This window comes from Camelus bactrianus, chromosome 33 (genome assembly GCF_048773025.1).
Source record: "Camelus bactrianus isolate YW-2024 breed Bactrian camel chromosome 33, ASM4877302v1, whole genome shotgun sequence".
NCBI classification, from domain to species: Eukaryota; Metazoa; Chordata; class Mammalia; order Artiodactyla; family Camelidae; genus Camelus; species Camelus bactrianus.
The window spans coordinates 17,994,977-18,012,578 of NC_133571.1; the positions used below are offsets into that span (position 1 = coordinate 17,994,977).

General features: G+C 44.6%; 1 protein-coding gene and 1 non-coding gene across 2 annotated transcripts; both read left to right on the top strand.

Moving 5' to 3' along the window:
- Positions 1-509: 509 nt before the first annotated feature.
- Positions 510-616, top strand: LOC123618726 (U6 spliceosomal RNA). Its single transcript, XR_006727192.2, has one exon. It is a non-coding gene; the product is annotated as a U6 spliceosomal RNA (small nuclear RNA).
- Positions 617-7,180: 6,564 nt separating this feature from the next.
- On the top strand, positions 7,181-16,137 carry PANX3 (pannexin 3). Its single transcript, XM_010961627.3, has 4 exons — positions 7,181-7,469; positions 8,728-8,870; positions 11,847-12,061; positions 13,725-16,137. The coding sequence occupies exons 1-4, from the start codon at positions 7,289-7,291 to the stop codon at positions 14,362-14,364; spliced, it is 1,179 nt and encodes a 392-aa protein (XP_010959929.1). The 5' UTR covers positions 7,181-7,288; the 3' UTR covers positions 14,365-16,137.
- Positions 16,138-17,602: the final 1,465 nt, after the last annotated feature.

The window sequence follows — 17,602 nt, forward strand, 5'->3', positions numbered from 1 at the left end:
CTGCTAATAAATACCATCTGCCCCTAAGATTTTTATGAGGATTAAAAGATTTAAACTTGTGAAAAGAATGCATAAACTCTACTGAATTATGCAAATAGCATTAATTATATAAGTTAGGCAACTAACGTAGCTAGAATTTAAATTATCTTTATTTTAAGAAATACATCTCAGACACAGAGATGTCTGTCAGTTTAGATTCCCAACAGTAGAGAGCCACACTTCTGGAAAGCATGTTTGAAACTTGAATCCTTTGCCACTGTGGATGGAAATAATGGTTCCTTGGTTAAGTACCGTGACGTGAACATGTAAATAATAAGAATAATAAATACAAGAGTTACAATTTGTTGAATACTTACTATTTACCAGGTACTGTAGTAATTTAAACCTCACAATCCTATGAAGTAACTGCTGTAATAATTCCCAATTTGTAGCTGAAAAAAGCTTAGGCTTCAAATGGCCAAATCATTTGCTCCAGGGTCACACAGCAAAGATCAGAAGCAGGGTTTCTAGCACTCACTTCGGCAGCACACGTACTGAAACTGGAAGGACACAGGGAAGATTAGCGTGGCCCCCGTGCAAGGATGACTTGCATGTTCGTGAAGTGTTCCATATTTTTGGGGAGTTCGAGATTTGCAGATACTAACTAATATATATAGAATAGATAAACAGTAAGTTCCTGCTGTGTGGCACAGGGAATTATATTCAGTATCTTGTGGTAGCTTGTGGTGAAGAAGAATATTAAAGTGAATATGTGTGTGTTCATGTATGGCTGGAGCTTTCTGCTGTGCACCAGACATTGACACAACACCGCAAACTGACTATACTTCAATAAAATGTATATACAAAAAAAAAAAAAAAAAAAGAAGTAGGGTTTCTAAATAATGTGCTTACACTGCTATTTGTTGATTTGTCTAATTTAGACATTATTCATTGATTCAGGGCCTGGAATAGTAGCTAACTCATAATAGCTGTTCCATCACTGTTTGCTCGGGGAATTACTGGCAATTCGATCTGATTGGGATTGAGTTCTCTTACATTCCCCCCACGCCGAGGTCTCCTCTCCTACACTCCCAGTACGAGTACATCACAGTTTTCATTTCTCCACACTTAGTGTTTACTGTACTAAGATGACATTTCCTGACTTGCTCCATTTTATTCTTCCCCAGAGTAAATATTGTCCCCGTAGTTTTCTATGTGCCTCTTCTTAATATTTCCACACCCTCCCATGTCAGGGGTAGAATGTGAGATGAGAAGAGGAAGTCAAGGACAGGCAGACTTCTTGGGATCCCAACCCAAAGGGCACAGAGCATCTGGCTCCCCCACTTACATCATTCTCTTTTGATCTGTGTGTGTCGTAGTCTATTTCTAGTTCCACCTACTTCTGACCTGACCTAACCTGAATTTTCTTGAGCTCCTCTGAGCACAAGAGGAGCAACAGAGCTCATCTTTTTTTCTTAGTTCCCTCATTTTACTCAAAATAAACTACATTCCAAGCCTAATTTGACCAACTTTTTAAGCTACAAAATTATTCTGATTCCCCAACTTTTCAAGCTACAAAACTCTCAGCTGCTATAATCTGATCTTTCTTTAGTAGAATAATGCCTTCAGTGTAGAGTCAGAGATGCTGGCTTTTCAGCAACCACAGGACTTAAGCCCAATTACCAATTTGTTGGATTCAATTTTATATGCAAAGCAAACCTAGTTATTGGCATAAATAACACAAAGTGCTATTCCTATTTCTTTTCATCTTTTATTTTCAACACGTACGCCCACAAGAAAACTGTATACAGTTCTTCACAAATACATAACTGTGATGGCATGCGTGTTTTTGTCCGTGTGTATAATTCCTTGTTCTTTATTCTTTTCCTCCTTTTTGGCTACCTCAGGCCCATGCTACAGACGGGCCACATGCAGGCACCTAAAACACAGTTTCTTCATGGTCTTCTTTTACATCTGTGTGCGTCAAAATTCAGTTAGTCCATTAGTCCATTCATACTGATACGCGTGGCCTGTCAGGGTGCAGACTGCATTCCCGTTTGGGATGGTTTCTCAGCCAGCGCCCCGTGGTGCTCTCGCCCCAACCACTGCCCTCTGATTTAGCTGGTAACTAACCTCCCCAAAGCAGGAAGATACCTGCTGAGTTACATCACAGAGCTTCAAGTCCAGGGAGAAACTAAGGTCAGTTTCCAGATGCCTAGTGACAATTCACATTTCTATAGCGACTGAGCATTTGGAAAAATATTTCCATGTGCATTATCCCGTTTTGTGCTTACAAGACAACTTAGGAGTTGATATTTTTGCTTCTCATTCCGTAGATAAGGACATGACTTGTCTTTCAGTAAATGGTGTAACCACACCATGCTGGACTGCCCGGATCTGGGATAATGTCAGCTTCACATGATAGTGTGCTGGTGGATATTTTGGAATTGGCTATAGGATACGGGAGATTAAATTTCTGAAGCAAAATTCATGTCCACAGCCAAGAAATAAAACAGAGATTTTTATCTCTAAATATATGAAGAAGTTGTAGGCAGTAAAAACTCCAGAGTTTGCCTGTTTCCTCTAACCATGGTGGTCTCTGAAACAGCGCCCACCTGGTCTGACTTCTAACAAACAAGCAGTGGTGAGATGAGCAGAACACAGGAAGCAGTTCAGTGTGGGGTGATGTCGTACCGGCCTTATCACAGGCCTCCCACCTGGAAGAGAATGGCTGCAGGAAGTCACCCTGCAGCGACAGATTTCATTCCCAGGGAGTCAAGCAGGCAGCCAGGGCTCCAGCTCCCCGTCTTCCAGGGACCAGGGAAGTCAGTCTTGAGATTGCTCTAACGTTTCTCAATTCTCAGCTTCACACTCCACTGTACTACTTTCATCAGAAAGTCATCATTTGTAAATCTCTGCTCTATCATTACCCCTAAAATGCTGATGAACTTCATATCAGAGAAGATGATCATCTCTGAGGACGGCTTGTCCCAGCTGTACTTCTTGCTTGCATTTGTCATTGCTGAGGGTTGCATGCGGACCCATGAAATACTAAACATCATGCAGCCTCCAGGAAAGTTTACATTCGTGCAAGAATGAGAGTTAAAGACCAAACAGTGCTCAATATTAGTGTGAAAAGAGTTTTGACCTTGCAGACCCACTAAAAGGGCTTCAGGGACTCTCAGGGATTCCTGGACCACATTTTGAGAACCCCCGCTTAACGTCCGACAGACTAAGAAAAAGTTTTAAGTTGGATGGTGCTAACTGTTGGTGAAGATGTGGGAGTATGGGAACCTTTGTGCATCACAGCCATTCTGGAAGCAACACGATACCACGTAAGACAAGTTAAATATATGCTGCCCTGTGATCCAGAAATTCTAGTCCTTGATTTACACCCCAATCGGATTCTTTTGTAGGGCCCTAAGGGGAAATGTGCATTCTTTGTGGTCAAGGACTACAGGCAAAATGAATGCTTATCAACAGGCAAGCAAGTAGATAAAATGAAATATTTTGCAGCAATAGAAACGTGATCTGTGTACAGGGCAACATGGATGAACTTTCGAAGCACAATGCTAAGTTAAAAAAAAAAGGTAAAAAGCAATAAGACATAAGACATACTTAGGTATATTAAAATTATAATGCACAGACTTACGGGCAAAGTGCAGCATGTCATAGCAGGCAAATTCTCCTGCAACAGCAAATAGAAACGGCTGTATTTGTTACAAAAACGATGTTCTGTAGCTGTCAGGAATTTGTGGAAGAAATGGAGACAAAATGAATTAAAATTCCACAGAAGAGAGAACCATTTGAGGGGTAAGAAGACAATCTCCAGGAATTTTTCCCCTGGAGGAATTTTTTGCTTCTGGTCGCCAACTCACTGTTGGTCTCGGTCCAGGTGGAGGGCCTCTGTTAGGGAAAAATAAACCATCGAAGCTCTCAGTGGTTGTTACAAGGGTGGAGTGACAACTGGAAATTTGACAGACTTCAAATGCATGCCCAGTCTTCCCTACAGGACAGTTACTGAGTGCTGGGGCTGTGTGGACTAGACTAAAACTTCCAAAATGTAAAGTGAAATCTCCTACACTGTGTGGTAATTAGGAAATGAATACACTACAAAGGGAGGGGTCCTGCATTAAAGTCACTGACAGACTCAATGAACCAGTCTCCCCTTCAAAGCGTTTGCCAGATTGAGAAGCTAAATGCAGCGAAAGGCTAATGTGCTAAACTGAAATCCTCTGAAGAGGATAATAGAACCTCTCACAGGCTTTCAGAGCTTAAGAGGCAAAGACCCAACAGACTCAGTCAAAATCCTGGCAGGATCAGGCTCTAGGAATAGGAAAAACTAAATGTAGATTGACTCTTACTAAAACTCCAGCGCAGACCTAACTCAGCTCAGACCCTGACTGCATTCAGTGGTCACTCCTCATCCTATGCACCTAAGAAAAGAAAGAAAAACCATCTTTGCTGAAAGACAGCATTCTCTAGAGCATCTCTGGTTCTTATGGTCCTTTATCTACAGTGTTCAGCAATGCAAAATTACAAACAGTGATTTTTGCAAAAAGTAAACCGGAGAAGCAGATATCTACAGATCACCCCAGCTCTGGAGTTAGCAGGAAGGATTTTAAAATAACTGATTAATATGCTCAAGAAAATAGAAGATGGATGAGTTAGATGAAAGTATGTAGATTTCTCACCAGAAAACGAGGATCTCTAAAAAAGAATAAAGTGGAATTTTCTGGAGTGATGACAACGTCCTAACCTTGATGAGGTGTGGATTACGCAGGTGTGTGCATTTGTCAAAATCTGTGTATGCACACTTAAGCTCCGTGCATTTCACTGTACATAAATTTTGCCTGAAAAGAAACAAACTTTTAAGCAGATATTGAAGTATAGTTAGTGATCTGCATCTTGAAGTATTTAGGGAGAAATACATCGATATTTACAACCGACTTTGAAGTGTATCCAGGAAAAAGTTTAATGGTTTATGGGTGGATAGATAAATAGATATGTAACAAAGCAAACCAAGTAGAATGCTAGTGACGGAATTAACTGTCATAGATATTCAATGGAAAAGTCTTTCAACTTTACTGTATTTTTAAGTTTTTTCATATTACAGTAATATAACATAATGAGAGAATATTATGAATAATGGTATGCAAATAAATTTGACAGTTTGGGTGGAAAATGGACAATTTCCTCAAAAATTTAACTTATCTGATGTAGTAGTTTAAAATATTACACAAATTCTTTGGCACTTCCTTCAAAATGTGGAGCCCAATTCCTCTCTTTGAATATAGGCTGGATTTTGTGACTTAGTTCTATTTTTTTTTTAATTGAAGTATAGTCGATTTACAATGTTGCCTTAATTTCTGGTGTACAGCATGGTGATTCAGTTATACATACACATACATTCTTTTTCATTATAGACCATTACAAGGTATTGAATATAGTCCTCTGTGCTGTACAATATGACATTGTTGTTTATTTATTTTATGCATATTGGTTAGTATCTACAAATCCAAACCCCCGGTTTATCCCTCATCACCCTCTTCCCCCTGGTAACCATAAGTTTGTTTTCTATGTCTGTGACTCTGTCTCTGTTTTGTAGTTAAGTTCCTTTGTGTCCTTTTTTTTTTTTTTTAAGATTCCACATATAAGTAACATCATATGATATTATTCTTTCTCTTTCTGGCTTACTTCACTTAAAATGACAATCTCCAGGTCCATCCGTGTTGCTGCAAATTTCATTCTTTTTATGGCTAAGTAGTATTCCACTGTATATCTAAAAAATTAGAAGTTATAAAAATCAAGCTAGCAAACTGTTAAATAAAATACGTCCTATCTGCCTACCTTCAAACACACACACACACACACACACACACACACACACACACACACCATCATAATAATCAGGAATGCTAAGTTAAATTTAGAATCCTTAGACTGTCCAGGTCCCTTCTTGCCAACCCAGCTAAGTCCCACAGTGCAAGAAGACTCACAATTGCATGTGTGAACACCCAGGACGTCTTAATTCTATCCAGACCCCCTACTAAGAGCCATTCATTAGGCCAAAGGGTGCACACCAGCAGCATGCTCTGCCTGCTGATGGGAGGATGCACCTGGACAACGGCCTGCACAAGCCCTAGAAGCAGGCTGAGGCCATCTAGGCATCCCAGGTGCTAGAGGAGGGCTGACACAGGTGCATGAGCCCCAAATGCACACATCCCTTTGGCCCCATGGACTCCTTGCCTTGCGGAAAGGCCGCAGCCGAAGGGGACCAGCGTGAAAGACAAGGTCAGGGCCTCTCTTCCAAATCTAAGGGCAGAACTAGGGACAAGAGTGCCCTACGTCCCAGTGTTCACTTTTCCATCCACTCAACCCTACCAAATTAAAGTAAGCGGTGACATTTATCCTACACTTTACAAGCATCTTCCCACAGGGTGCTTTTCAATCCTCACAATTTTATACGATCACTATCATACCATTTGATAGATGAGAATACTGAGCCAAAAGTGACTCCCTGCCATCACACAGTGAAAAAAACGAGTAATGTTAGGTCTCCAGTGGAAGACTTGCCTCCAAATTTCAAAAGTCATGTTCTTTCCACTACTCAACACTGCCACACATCCCGCAGCTTTCTAGAGAACTAATGGGGGCTAAAAAAGAAAAGTGTAAACACACAGAGATTGTAAATACGTGGCTGAAACACTTTAGGAAAAGACCAGAAGCGGGGAAGGGAAATAACACCAAATACAGATCAGTTTCTGGGAAAAAAGCTGGACCCAAGGCAAAAATCATCACTGGGACAAAGAACGCTATGTAGGAGCAGCAGCTCTAGCTGAGCTTTGGGGGCTCCATTCCCACTCCAAACCACAAAATGAGGGCCTTCAACACATTGAAGCAATCTCCACCCCAATTCCACACCAATTACACGGGGGGCCTGCTCCACAGCCCTCCCCCTCTCCAACACCCCACCAAAAATACTTTATTAATGAGAGGGCAGCATAAAGCCACGGGACTGTATCTGCTCAGGGGCAATCCAGACAGCAGCCTGGCACCAGCCCCAGCTGACACCTGACCCTCCTCCAGCGAGGACCCACTAGGCTATGCCACCCTCTAATTACCAAGTGCCTGGCTCAGGGCCTGGCCAGTTATTTAAAGAACTAGCGCCCGCCCCTTGCACAGATATCTGTGAGGCCGGGGCTGCAGGCACTGTCTGCTGAGAGCCAGCTGCCTGAAGCGGCTGTCTCCTCACTCCTCTATCCCAGGACCCCTCCCACCGCCTCTGTGCCCCAGGCTCCCGGGCATCATGTCTCTCGCACACACAGCTGCAGAGTACATGCTCTCGGATGCCCTGCTGCCCGACCGCAGGGGCCCGCGTCTCAAAGGACTGCGCCTGGAACTTCCCCTGGACCGCATGGTCAAGTTCGTAGCCGTGGGCTTCCCCTTGTTACTGATGTCGCTGGCATTTGCCCAGGAGTTCTCCTCCGGTAAGTGGCTTCTAGACCCAGTGTGCAAGAGAGACTCTGCTTGGTTTCGTTGTTTGTGTGAGCTCTGAAGTGGGACAGCTCCCTCCCTGTCTAGATTGCATAGCTTGGGCCAGGCATCACCCAAAAGGCAGACCAGGCATGAGTTTGGGGCACCAGGAAAGCAGAGGTGCCAAAAAACTTTGAAAGTCATTTCCAAAATTTTGCCATTAAAAATATTTAGTTTAACTTGAGGATTCACATATTTTATGTCACTGCAATCATTAAACTTTTATTTTGAATTTCATGTGGAGGAAAGAGATTGGGATCCTGTAATCTTCTCAGGACCTGGGACCTCTAAAGGTCTTACTTAGCCATGCGTTAGACAAGTCTCATCTTCCCAGAACCTTCTTCCCACTCCCCAACTTCAGGATTACCCACTTAAGAACATATGTTAAGTGTCTGATAGAACCTGGCACATCATAGGTGCTGAATAAATCTACTCCTTCCTCTCCATGAACCCCAGCCACATACACAAACATTAACAAACACATACGTATCGTGCTCTGGGTGCTAGATTAACTCAGCAAATCTGCCGTCTCTATTAAAAAGAATTTGGACCCCCCGAGAATTGGAATTTCTGGCTTTCTGTTCTGGCTGTGTGATGAGCTTACTACCTAGCCCAAGGAGGTGTGTCAGCCTCCCACTGCCTCTTCCTTCACCCACAGGTGGGGAGAAGTCTTGGTTCCTGCTTCTGCCTCTTTCTAGAGAGCGATGGGAAAATCAAAAGCAGAGACCCTTCCTCCAAACCCACTCTCCTTCCAGCCCCACTTGCCCCGCCACCTTTCTTGTTCTTGATTTGGGCTCAGAAGTCCAGGAAATTTATCCTCTAAATGTTAGAACCTTAAAGAGGTCAGCTTTCTCAGGAAGGAGACATCACCACCAAACTGCAAGCCCTCTGGTGCCAAACTGCAGGAAGGCGAGGAGCCCCTGCTGCCTGCAGGTCTGGGAGTCCAGGGGGAGCTCGGAGACAAAAGACCTGCCCCCAGACATCGAAGGCGAGTCAGTGCGCTGGCAGGCCTGGGCCAGCAGGCCTACGGTGATGGTGAAATGGCAGTGCCAAACCCAGAAAGCTGGGATCCGGGAAGAAGAAAGCACCCGCCAGATACAGAAAGTGGCCGAGTGGCGGAGGTGACCCCGGAAAGCTCTTAGCTGACTGTCCCCTGGATTCCCACTCCCCAACCCCAACTCAGGGCTGCCTCAATGCTCGTTCCTGTTCCAGGGTCTCCCATCAGCTGCTTCTGTCCCAGCAACTTCAGCATCCGGCAGGCTGCCTACGTGGACAGTTCCTGCTGGGACTCGCTGGTTCACCATGAGCAGGAGGAGTCTGGCCAGTACAAGACCAAATCCCTCTGGCCTCACAAGGTAAAGTGAGCTGCGCTCCATCAGGCTGGCTTCACGGCTGAGTGGAGGGGACGGAACTGCACCGCTAGGCTCTCTCCTGCCTCTCCACCACCTGCCCCTGCCCTTTCATGTTGGCCATGGACTTTCACGTTTCAGACATTCTTCAAATATCTGGTGATATTCAATGGCCCACTTTTGTCTGATTGGAAGTTTTGTGCCTGGGGTGAGGCTGTCCATTTAAGGTGATCCCTTTGGGCCATTTCACTGTGGAAACCTCAGGTATCAGTATCTGAAATCCTTTCTCTGAAGCTGGTCAGTTTTCCCAAGAAGAATCATTCAATCTCTAATTTGTGCAGAGAGGGCAGGGGACAGCTGGTATCCAGTTCAGCTGCCAACCCTCTGGGAACTCAGCTGCAGGTCTCAGCAGTCAATATTCATACAACTCATCCCCATTCTCAGTATGGTCCCCCTGCTCTCAATGGATCTCTCTGGTTGGATATTTCCAAAGAATAAACCACGAGCCTTCTGCTAGGGGAGGAAGACGGTGGTTGACTTCTTGTAGAAAAACGTGTTACAGCTCAGTGTTATAGTTTAGTGTTACAGTTCAGTGTTACAGCTCAGTTGTGACAGCAACTTGGATCTGGGCGAGAGACCAAGCAGCACTCTGAGAGTTGGAGAACTCAGGTTTATTACGCCAGTGAGCCCAGAGGAGTTAACATTTTAAGCTCTGGATTCCGTCTGTAGGCTTACATAGGCTTTTATAGGCTGCCAGTTTACACTTTGTAACATCATATGCAAATAAGGTATAACAAAAGTTGACTAATTAGGAACAAGTTTTGTAGAAATGGACCAATGAGGAGGGAGAGAAATGACCAATCAGGATTGAGCCCCATGCAAATGAAGTACTACAAAGGGACCAATCAGGAGTGAGGGAAATGGACCAATCAGGAATGAAAGAAAGAACCAATCAGGAGTGAAGGAAATGACCAATCAGGAGTTAGCTCAGGGAACCAATAGAATTTTAGGGGTAAGTTCCACTTTCCTAGAATTAAGCCATTTCAGAGGCAAAAAGTGAGAGAGAGCCCCTGGGCCAGGGAACCGGATGGTGCTGTTAGAAGAGTAATGGCCCTGCCCGGGTGTCCTGCCGGTCTTTTTTATGGGACTTCCCACCTCAGACTGAGTGTATTATCCTTCAGAAAGGATCTGTGGGTTTGTTTTGTCAAGATTCCTGTTTCCATCCCCATCTGCACCCCTACTTTCAGACACACCTGGTATCTCCAGTTCCTGAGTCTTTCTGATTCCATGGTGAAAAGCAGCTTGGCTGCACCCACATCAACTCCCCATCCTCTCCACAGCCTGGTATCTTCTATCACGCAACTGCTTCCCAGTTTTCAACACTCTGTTGCTCTTGTCTCCTCTCCCATTTTCTTTGTCCCTGTAGGATTATGTCTTTTTTGTCCCTGAATCGTCATTCTAGAGGGGTTTCATGAGGGAGCAGAAGTAACATGTATGCGCAATTCACAATCTTAATCAGAAGTCACTCATACTATTTTCTAGTTACGACAATTGACAGGGCCTCAACGTGCCACAGTTCTAGGACCCAGACAACACCAGAGACTTAATGGAAAGAGGTGTCTGTCCGTGGAAGTGTTCAAGAAGGATCTAGATGGCAGCAAGTTCAAGGCACTGCAGAGGGGATTCCTGTGTCAGAAAAGAGTCAAATTGTCTGATCATCAGGGTCACCTGTGAGCTCTTTAAGCCCAGCTCTGGCTCCACTCCAAACCTACTGAAACAGAAGGTCTAGGGTGAAGAGTTCATTTTCAAGAAATGTCATTTCTTAGACAGGAGTGGAAGGGTTCTGATTTTCTCTCATGGCCTAGAATACCTTCCCTAACCTGTCACTCTTGTTTGGTTCAGATATGCGCGCGCACACACACACACACACACACACACAGACAACCTTTCTCTGCCTAGATGCACCAAATATCCACCCTCCCTCTGTTTCTTCAAACTCCCCTCTAAAATAAAAGGCATCTCTGGTTCAGGAGAAGCTATAGTCGAGTATTTGTTAAGGGAATAAGACCTCAAGTCAGACTGCCTGGTTCCAGCCCTGTCCCCTCGCCTCCTAGCTGTGTAACCCTGCACAGGTTACTTCACATTTTCATGCTTCAGTTTCTTTGTCTGTAAAATAGAGATACCAAAAGTACCCACCTGATGGCCCCCTTGTGAAGACGGAATAAATGCACGTTGAGCGCCCAGCACAAATGTAGCTTAAATAAGCCTCTATAAGTAGAGTTTTTACTGTGAGCAAAATAGTGGGCCCACCCTGTTAGGTGTGCTCAGTGTGACAAGGAAAAGTCCCTTATCTCAGGTAGCAAATTATATAGTTGAGGATCCTAGACTTCTGCTTACCTCGGTGTCAGGTTATACACGTACAGATCAGCAACAGCCCCAAAGGAGTCCAAGACAGTGCCTGGTGATGTAGTTTGGCCTTACCAAGAATCCAGAGATGAGAAAAGACCACTGCACACGGGAGGAGGCACGGAAGGCCACGTGGAGGAAATGGGACCAGACTCCTCTCAGCAGTGTGGGGGCTCCTGGCAGGACTTTGAATGCTAATGGGTTCTGGAGCAGTCCCGGAAAGAAAAGTGGAAGGTTGAGAATGAAGATGCTCCCCACGAAGATGCCATGACTACTGTTGGCCATGATTTCCAGTTAGCTCCCCAGCCTAACCTGCATGGGGAAGGGGAAGCTAGCGCCCTCTCTCTCTCTCTCCCTCTCCCCCTCCCTCCCTCCCTCTCTCTATCTCTCTCTCCCTCTCTGTCTCTTTCTCTCTCCCCCACCCCCACTCTCTCTCTCTCTCCTTGCCACCTCTGTCTCTCCACCTCTGCCTCCCCCTTCAAGGCAGAAACCCGGGAACAAGAGCCCCTTACTCAGCACTCTCTCCACAAGGTGTCAGCCCCCTGGCCCCGTCCTCAGCTCGCTCTCGCCCTGCAGGCCCTCCCCTACTCCCTGCTGGCCCTGGCCGTGGCCATGTACCTGCCGGTCCTGCTGTGGCAGTATGCGGCTGTGCCTGCCCTCAGCTCGGACCTGCTGGTCATCATCAGCGAACTGGACAAGTCCTACAATCGCTCCATCCGCCTGGTGCAGCACATGCTGAAGATCCAGCAGAAGAGCTCGGACCCCCACGTGCTCTGGGATGAGCTGGAGAAGTGAGTTGTCTCTTGCACTCCTTTCTGAAAGACTCAGTCGGACATCAAAGTGATATCTCTGCAGAGTAATCTTTAAACTCTCCTCTGTACCACCCGTCTCAAGAATTCAAAGTGCTTAACACCTCATCTCATTAACCTTCCATCATTTCTGTACAGGGAGAGGATAAGGACTCTGCCTCCAGTTGACAGGGAACCCACTCCGTCAGACAGGGGTTAATCTCTGAACGGCCACTTTTTCAGACCCTCATCTAGCTCTCCCCAAGCCTACAGAAAACATTTCCAAAGTCTCCCAAATATGTTTCCCAGGCCTTCCATACACTGTCATCAACTACTTGTTCAAACTTCTCTCTAACTAGCAAGGGACGGACACCTTCCCCTCCACCTCGGCAGCCGCCTTCTTTCCTCCTGAGCAAGTGGTTCATTCATTTAAGGATTGAGCTGTCATTTCCCAGCACCCGGCACTGCTCTGGGTGCTTCGGATATGTGTCTGTGTCTGTGTGTCTTTGTGTGTCTGTGTGTGTCTGTGTGTGTCTGTGTGTCTGTGTCTGTGTGTCTGTGTGTGTGTGTGTGTGTGTGTGTGTCTGTGTCTGTGTGTGTCTGTGACTGTGTGTCTGTGACTGTGTGTGTCTATGTGTGTGTGTGTGTATGTCTGTGTCTGTGTGTCTGTGTGTGTGTGTCTGTCTGTATGTCTGTTGGGGGTGGGGGCACTTATATTCCATTGAGGGAATACAGACAATGAATAAGCAGGACACATCAGTGAATTACACGGTAGAAGGAAAGCGGCAGGAAGAAAAGAAAGGCAGGAAGGGGCTCGGGGGAGCTGGGAGGTGGCGGTGGGGTGCAGTTCTAAATAGGGGGGCCAGGCCAGGCCCCTCAGAGCACAGCTGAGCTAAGATGTGAATCCATATTCTGCCGCAAGTTTGTGCACATCTCTGTCCTCTGGAAACAGCTCTCTTCTTTCTGTCCTTCTGAAGCCTGCCTACATTTTGAAGGCCAACCGGAGACAACACTCCGCAGAGGTTTCTGAGCACCCCGGCCCACACTGTCACGTGTCTCTCCTAACCTTCACAACTACCATGGTTTGTAGCCATCATTTTAGCAACAAATCAAGCACTGCTTTTACTTGACATCTGCATGTCTCATCTGCCCCTTCCCCACAAGCCAGGCTGTAAGCTTCTCCAGAGCAGAGACTGGCTTCCGTGCACCTGAACACCACGGCTCTCAACAAATACCTGTTAGCACCATTTGGTTTCATAAAATGAATGAACTGGCCGAAAAATCATACACAAAGTAAACAGACCGAGAACCAGAATGTGGTTACTTACACTCCCAGTCCAGCGCTAATTTTAAAAGCCTCAACGCTTCCTAAGTATCCTGCTTCAGCCTGGAGATTCAGTCTGCCCTGCTGGGCAGACCTCCAGTGTGACCACTCATTGATCATTCACTGGGTTTACTGCACTGCACTCGTTTCTTGGAGAATGAAGGTGCACGCGCACACCTCTTTTGGGGGAGAGGCGTGGTTATGCGCAAAGAAGGCAGACAGTCATGTGAGCCAAGGGTGCCGTGTTGGATGCACAGACTCTGCTACCTCCTCACATGGCTCTCTCAGGATGTGGTTCTAAATGGTCCCTCCTAATCTTGCCTCCTTTCTTCCTCTGCCCAGGGCTCGGAAAGAACGATACTTTGAATTCCCCTTGCTAGAGCGGTACCTGGCCTGTAAGCAGCGCTCACATTCACTAGTGGCTACCTACCTCCTGAGGAACTCTCTCTTGCTCCTCTTCACCTCAGCCACCTACCTGTACCTTGGCCACTTCCACCTGGATGTCTTCTTCCAAGAGGAATTCAGCTGTTCCATCAAGACAGGGCTGCTAAGCGATGAGACCCACATCCCCGACCTGATCACATGCAGGCTGACCTCCTTGTCTGTCTTCCAGATTGTGAGTCTCTCCAGCGTAGCAGTGTACACCCTGTTGGTTCCAGTGATAATATACAACCTCACACGGCTCTGTCGCTGGGACAAGCGGCTCCTGTCCATCTATGAGATGCTCCCCGCTTTTGATCTCCTCAGCAGAAAGATGCTAGGATGTCCCATCAATGACCTCAATGTGATCCTTCTTTTCCTCCGAGCCAACATCTCTGAGCTCATCTCTTTTAGCTGGTTGAGTGTCTTAAGTGCACTGAAGGACACAGACACCCAGAAGCACAACATTGACACAGTGGTTGATTTCATGACTTTATTGGCTGGCTTAGAACCCTCCAGACCTAAACAGCTCACCCACGAGATGTGTGATGAAAACCCATAGTTAAGAAACCATGAAGCAAAAAATTTTATGGAAAGTAAAAATCTCTCCCCTTTTCCACAAGCCTCACACACTAATATACAGAAACACCCACTGTAGGATTGCTAAGCTTGGATTTAGCTGAATCATACATCCTGTATTATGTTATCCCAAAGGTGAGAAGACATAATCGACATATGGAAACAAACCTGAAAGTTGGGGCTGATGCGTCAAAAAACTAAAATCTAGGTCTAGAGCATAATATGAAGACAAGGGAAAAAAACTAAAACTAAAGTTAAAGCCTAGACATTGCACAGAGGAGGAAGTTTCTACAGGCTCTTTACAGAGGCAGGGTCTTCTCACTGTATTTACTCTGTGGCCTTCCTAGGATACACAGGTTACCCCAGAGAGCAAGCTGGGTAACGTGGTAAGAGAATAAAGGTATAAAATCCCTGATAACCCTTTGGTGTGGCCTCAAATCCTAGGAATTTGCCCAGCTTGTTTTGTGGAAGTCACCAACCTTGCGCAGGGACTCTGTGGCCTGCCAAGTGGGCCAGGAGCTACTGATGGCAAGAGCTTGTAATCTGCTCTTGGGGCCTAAGGACAGCATAGAACAAGGCCAGGGCCGTTCGTCAGCTGTGAGTGGAGCCTTGAGGTGTTCGGATATGCTTTTTCATCATCTAAACTAGGGACTCACTTCCCCAAGGGCTGGGATTATGGGCTGCAGACTCCTTCACAATTCTTAATGGGTCCAGAGGTGCTTTTTTTGAAAAAATACATTGAGGGAGGGGGGTTGGGGGAAGGTAGGTAATTTTATTTATTTATTTTTTAAATGGCGGTACTAGGGATTGAACCCAGGACCACATGCACACTAAGCATGTGCTCTACCACTGAGCTGTACCCTCCCCACCCCCCATGCCTATAACAGCCCAGGGGATGCTCTACCTCCACTTACAGCCAATCAGCAGTAGTGACTACTCAGACCTAAACAGGAGTCAGGAAATGCTGCTGTCTCCAGCTCTCCCTTCTCTGATTCGTTGCCCCATCTTAGCTCCTAACTCCCATTCCTATGCCCTGATTTAATGGAACCCTGATCTGACTGCAGAGGCCACGCTTAGCCCCCAGTGCTGTGCTGTCTCTTGTTTGCTATTTCTTTCTGGGGCTGCACGTTACGTATTTCTTCAGGGAATTTCTGCCTAGGTCATTTAGACCCTTCTTCATATAGGTGAGTAGAAAAGTTACGTTGCCTCTAACAAATTCAGATAAGTTTACCTAAAACAAGCAAAGGGGGTGATATACGGACATTCATCAATGCTTACTGTTGTCACTGGGTTAAAGCCTAACTTCAGTTGGCACACAAGACCCTTCACAATCCAAATCCTGCCTGCTCCTTCGGCCTCTCCTCTCACCTCCCTCCATAGTCACCTTTCACTCTAATCCACAACTCACAGTTCTTGTGTTTCTCATGATGCTGGGCCTGTGACGATGCTGTCCCCACTGCCCACGGTGCCCTCCTCTGTTCTTCGCTGGGCCGCTCAGCCCCTCTCCGCCTCGAGATTCTGCTAACTCTCGAAATCTTTCCCCACTAGCTCTCCTCCAAAGTCTGCTTCAAGAAGCTTTCCGAATCTCCCTCCTTTCCTAACTGGGTGTTTTCATATCATCCAATACCTACCTCTGAGATAAAACTTATTACACTGTAGTAATATAGCTTTATAGTATTTGTCTTTCCCTCTTAAATAAGTTTCCTAAAGGTTGTGTCATCATTCTTACCAAATAAATATTCTTCTGAATACATAATTGACGGAATGAATTGCTGGAGAACATTACAATATCTGGAGCACACAGACCCAACTACTACATAATCCTGTACTGAAAAGGCTTTGTGCACAAAAATGTACTTCACAGCAATGGATGACCAGAAAATCAAACATGTAAATAATTATGTAAAATTATTCTGTCATAACTGGAATATTAAGCAGCCATCTAAAATTGCATTTATAAAGAAATCACAGTAACTTTACAAAATGGCTATAATAAAGTGAACAAAAAAACAAAAGATTATATTCGGTATGATCTAACCTATATAAAAATGCATTAAAATATTAAACATACAAACTACTATATATGAAATAGATAAGCAACAAGAATATATTGTATAGCACAGTGAATTACGGCCATTATCTTGTAATAAATTTAATGGAGAATAATCTGGAAAAATACTGAATCACCATGCTGTACACCTGATACTAATATAATATTCTAAATCAACTATACTTCAATAAAAAACATACATGTTAAAAGTGATTCACTTCATGTGGCAGCGCTATATAGATTTTTAAAAATCTTTTTTGTACTGTATTTTCTAAATTTTGCATGAAATGTTTTATAAATTATAAGAAAATGTTTCTAATGAAGAAGAAACAATAAACATGTTAATGCAAATTCCACTGAAATCCATTGGCCAGAGCAGTTTGCGAACAAAGGCAAATGATAGTACTTCCCTCCCACTAGGTATGATACATGTGTGTGAAGAGGAATACTGAAAATAAAGATCACAAAGCCTGCATGGACAAAATATAGCTGAACAGCAAATAAATCAGGCAGTTGGCAAATAGAGTGTTAAAAAAAAAAAAAAAGAAGAAGAAGAAGAAAAGAAAGAAAATCTGTTCCTGTCAGTCAGAATTACCTGTTTTCATGTTCGAAGGTTAAGTGCCAAGCTACAGCATAAAAGCCTTGAGTATGGGTATTTTGTAGGCTGAAAGTGTTCCTGGCAATTGCCAAAAATGAATCTTGAGTATGTTTGTAAAAGCACACTGGAACCATGAGGAACTGCTCTTTTAAAACCTAGCCATGTCTAACAAGGCAGTTTACAAAACGGATGGACATAAAAGGACTTTCATAAGCCTTCTCTCTGTGTTTAAACCATTTTGTCAAGATTCTTGTCACTATTCTTAAAATTTTCAGAAATTCAGTACCTGATCTACCAATTCTAAACCTCTTTTTTTAAACTCTGATAGTTTCTTATTTTAGCTTAGCTTTAAGATTTTTCTCCAGTAATTTAATGAACTAACTTAAACTCTGGACATATTTTCCTTAACTTCCATATACAATTCTAGAAGTCTAAATTTTGAATCTATGTAACAGGAATTATGTATCAGTGGAGTACCTTTCAAACTCTTACTCACCTCCATTACTCTAAAGAGTATGTTCAGTTTTGAGAGGAAAAACCTTTGACCCAGCGGCTCACTCAGCTAGCTAGTGG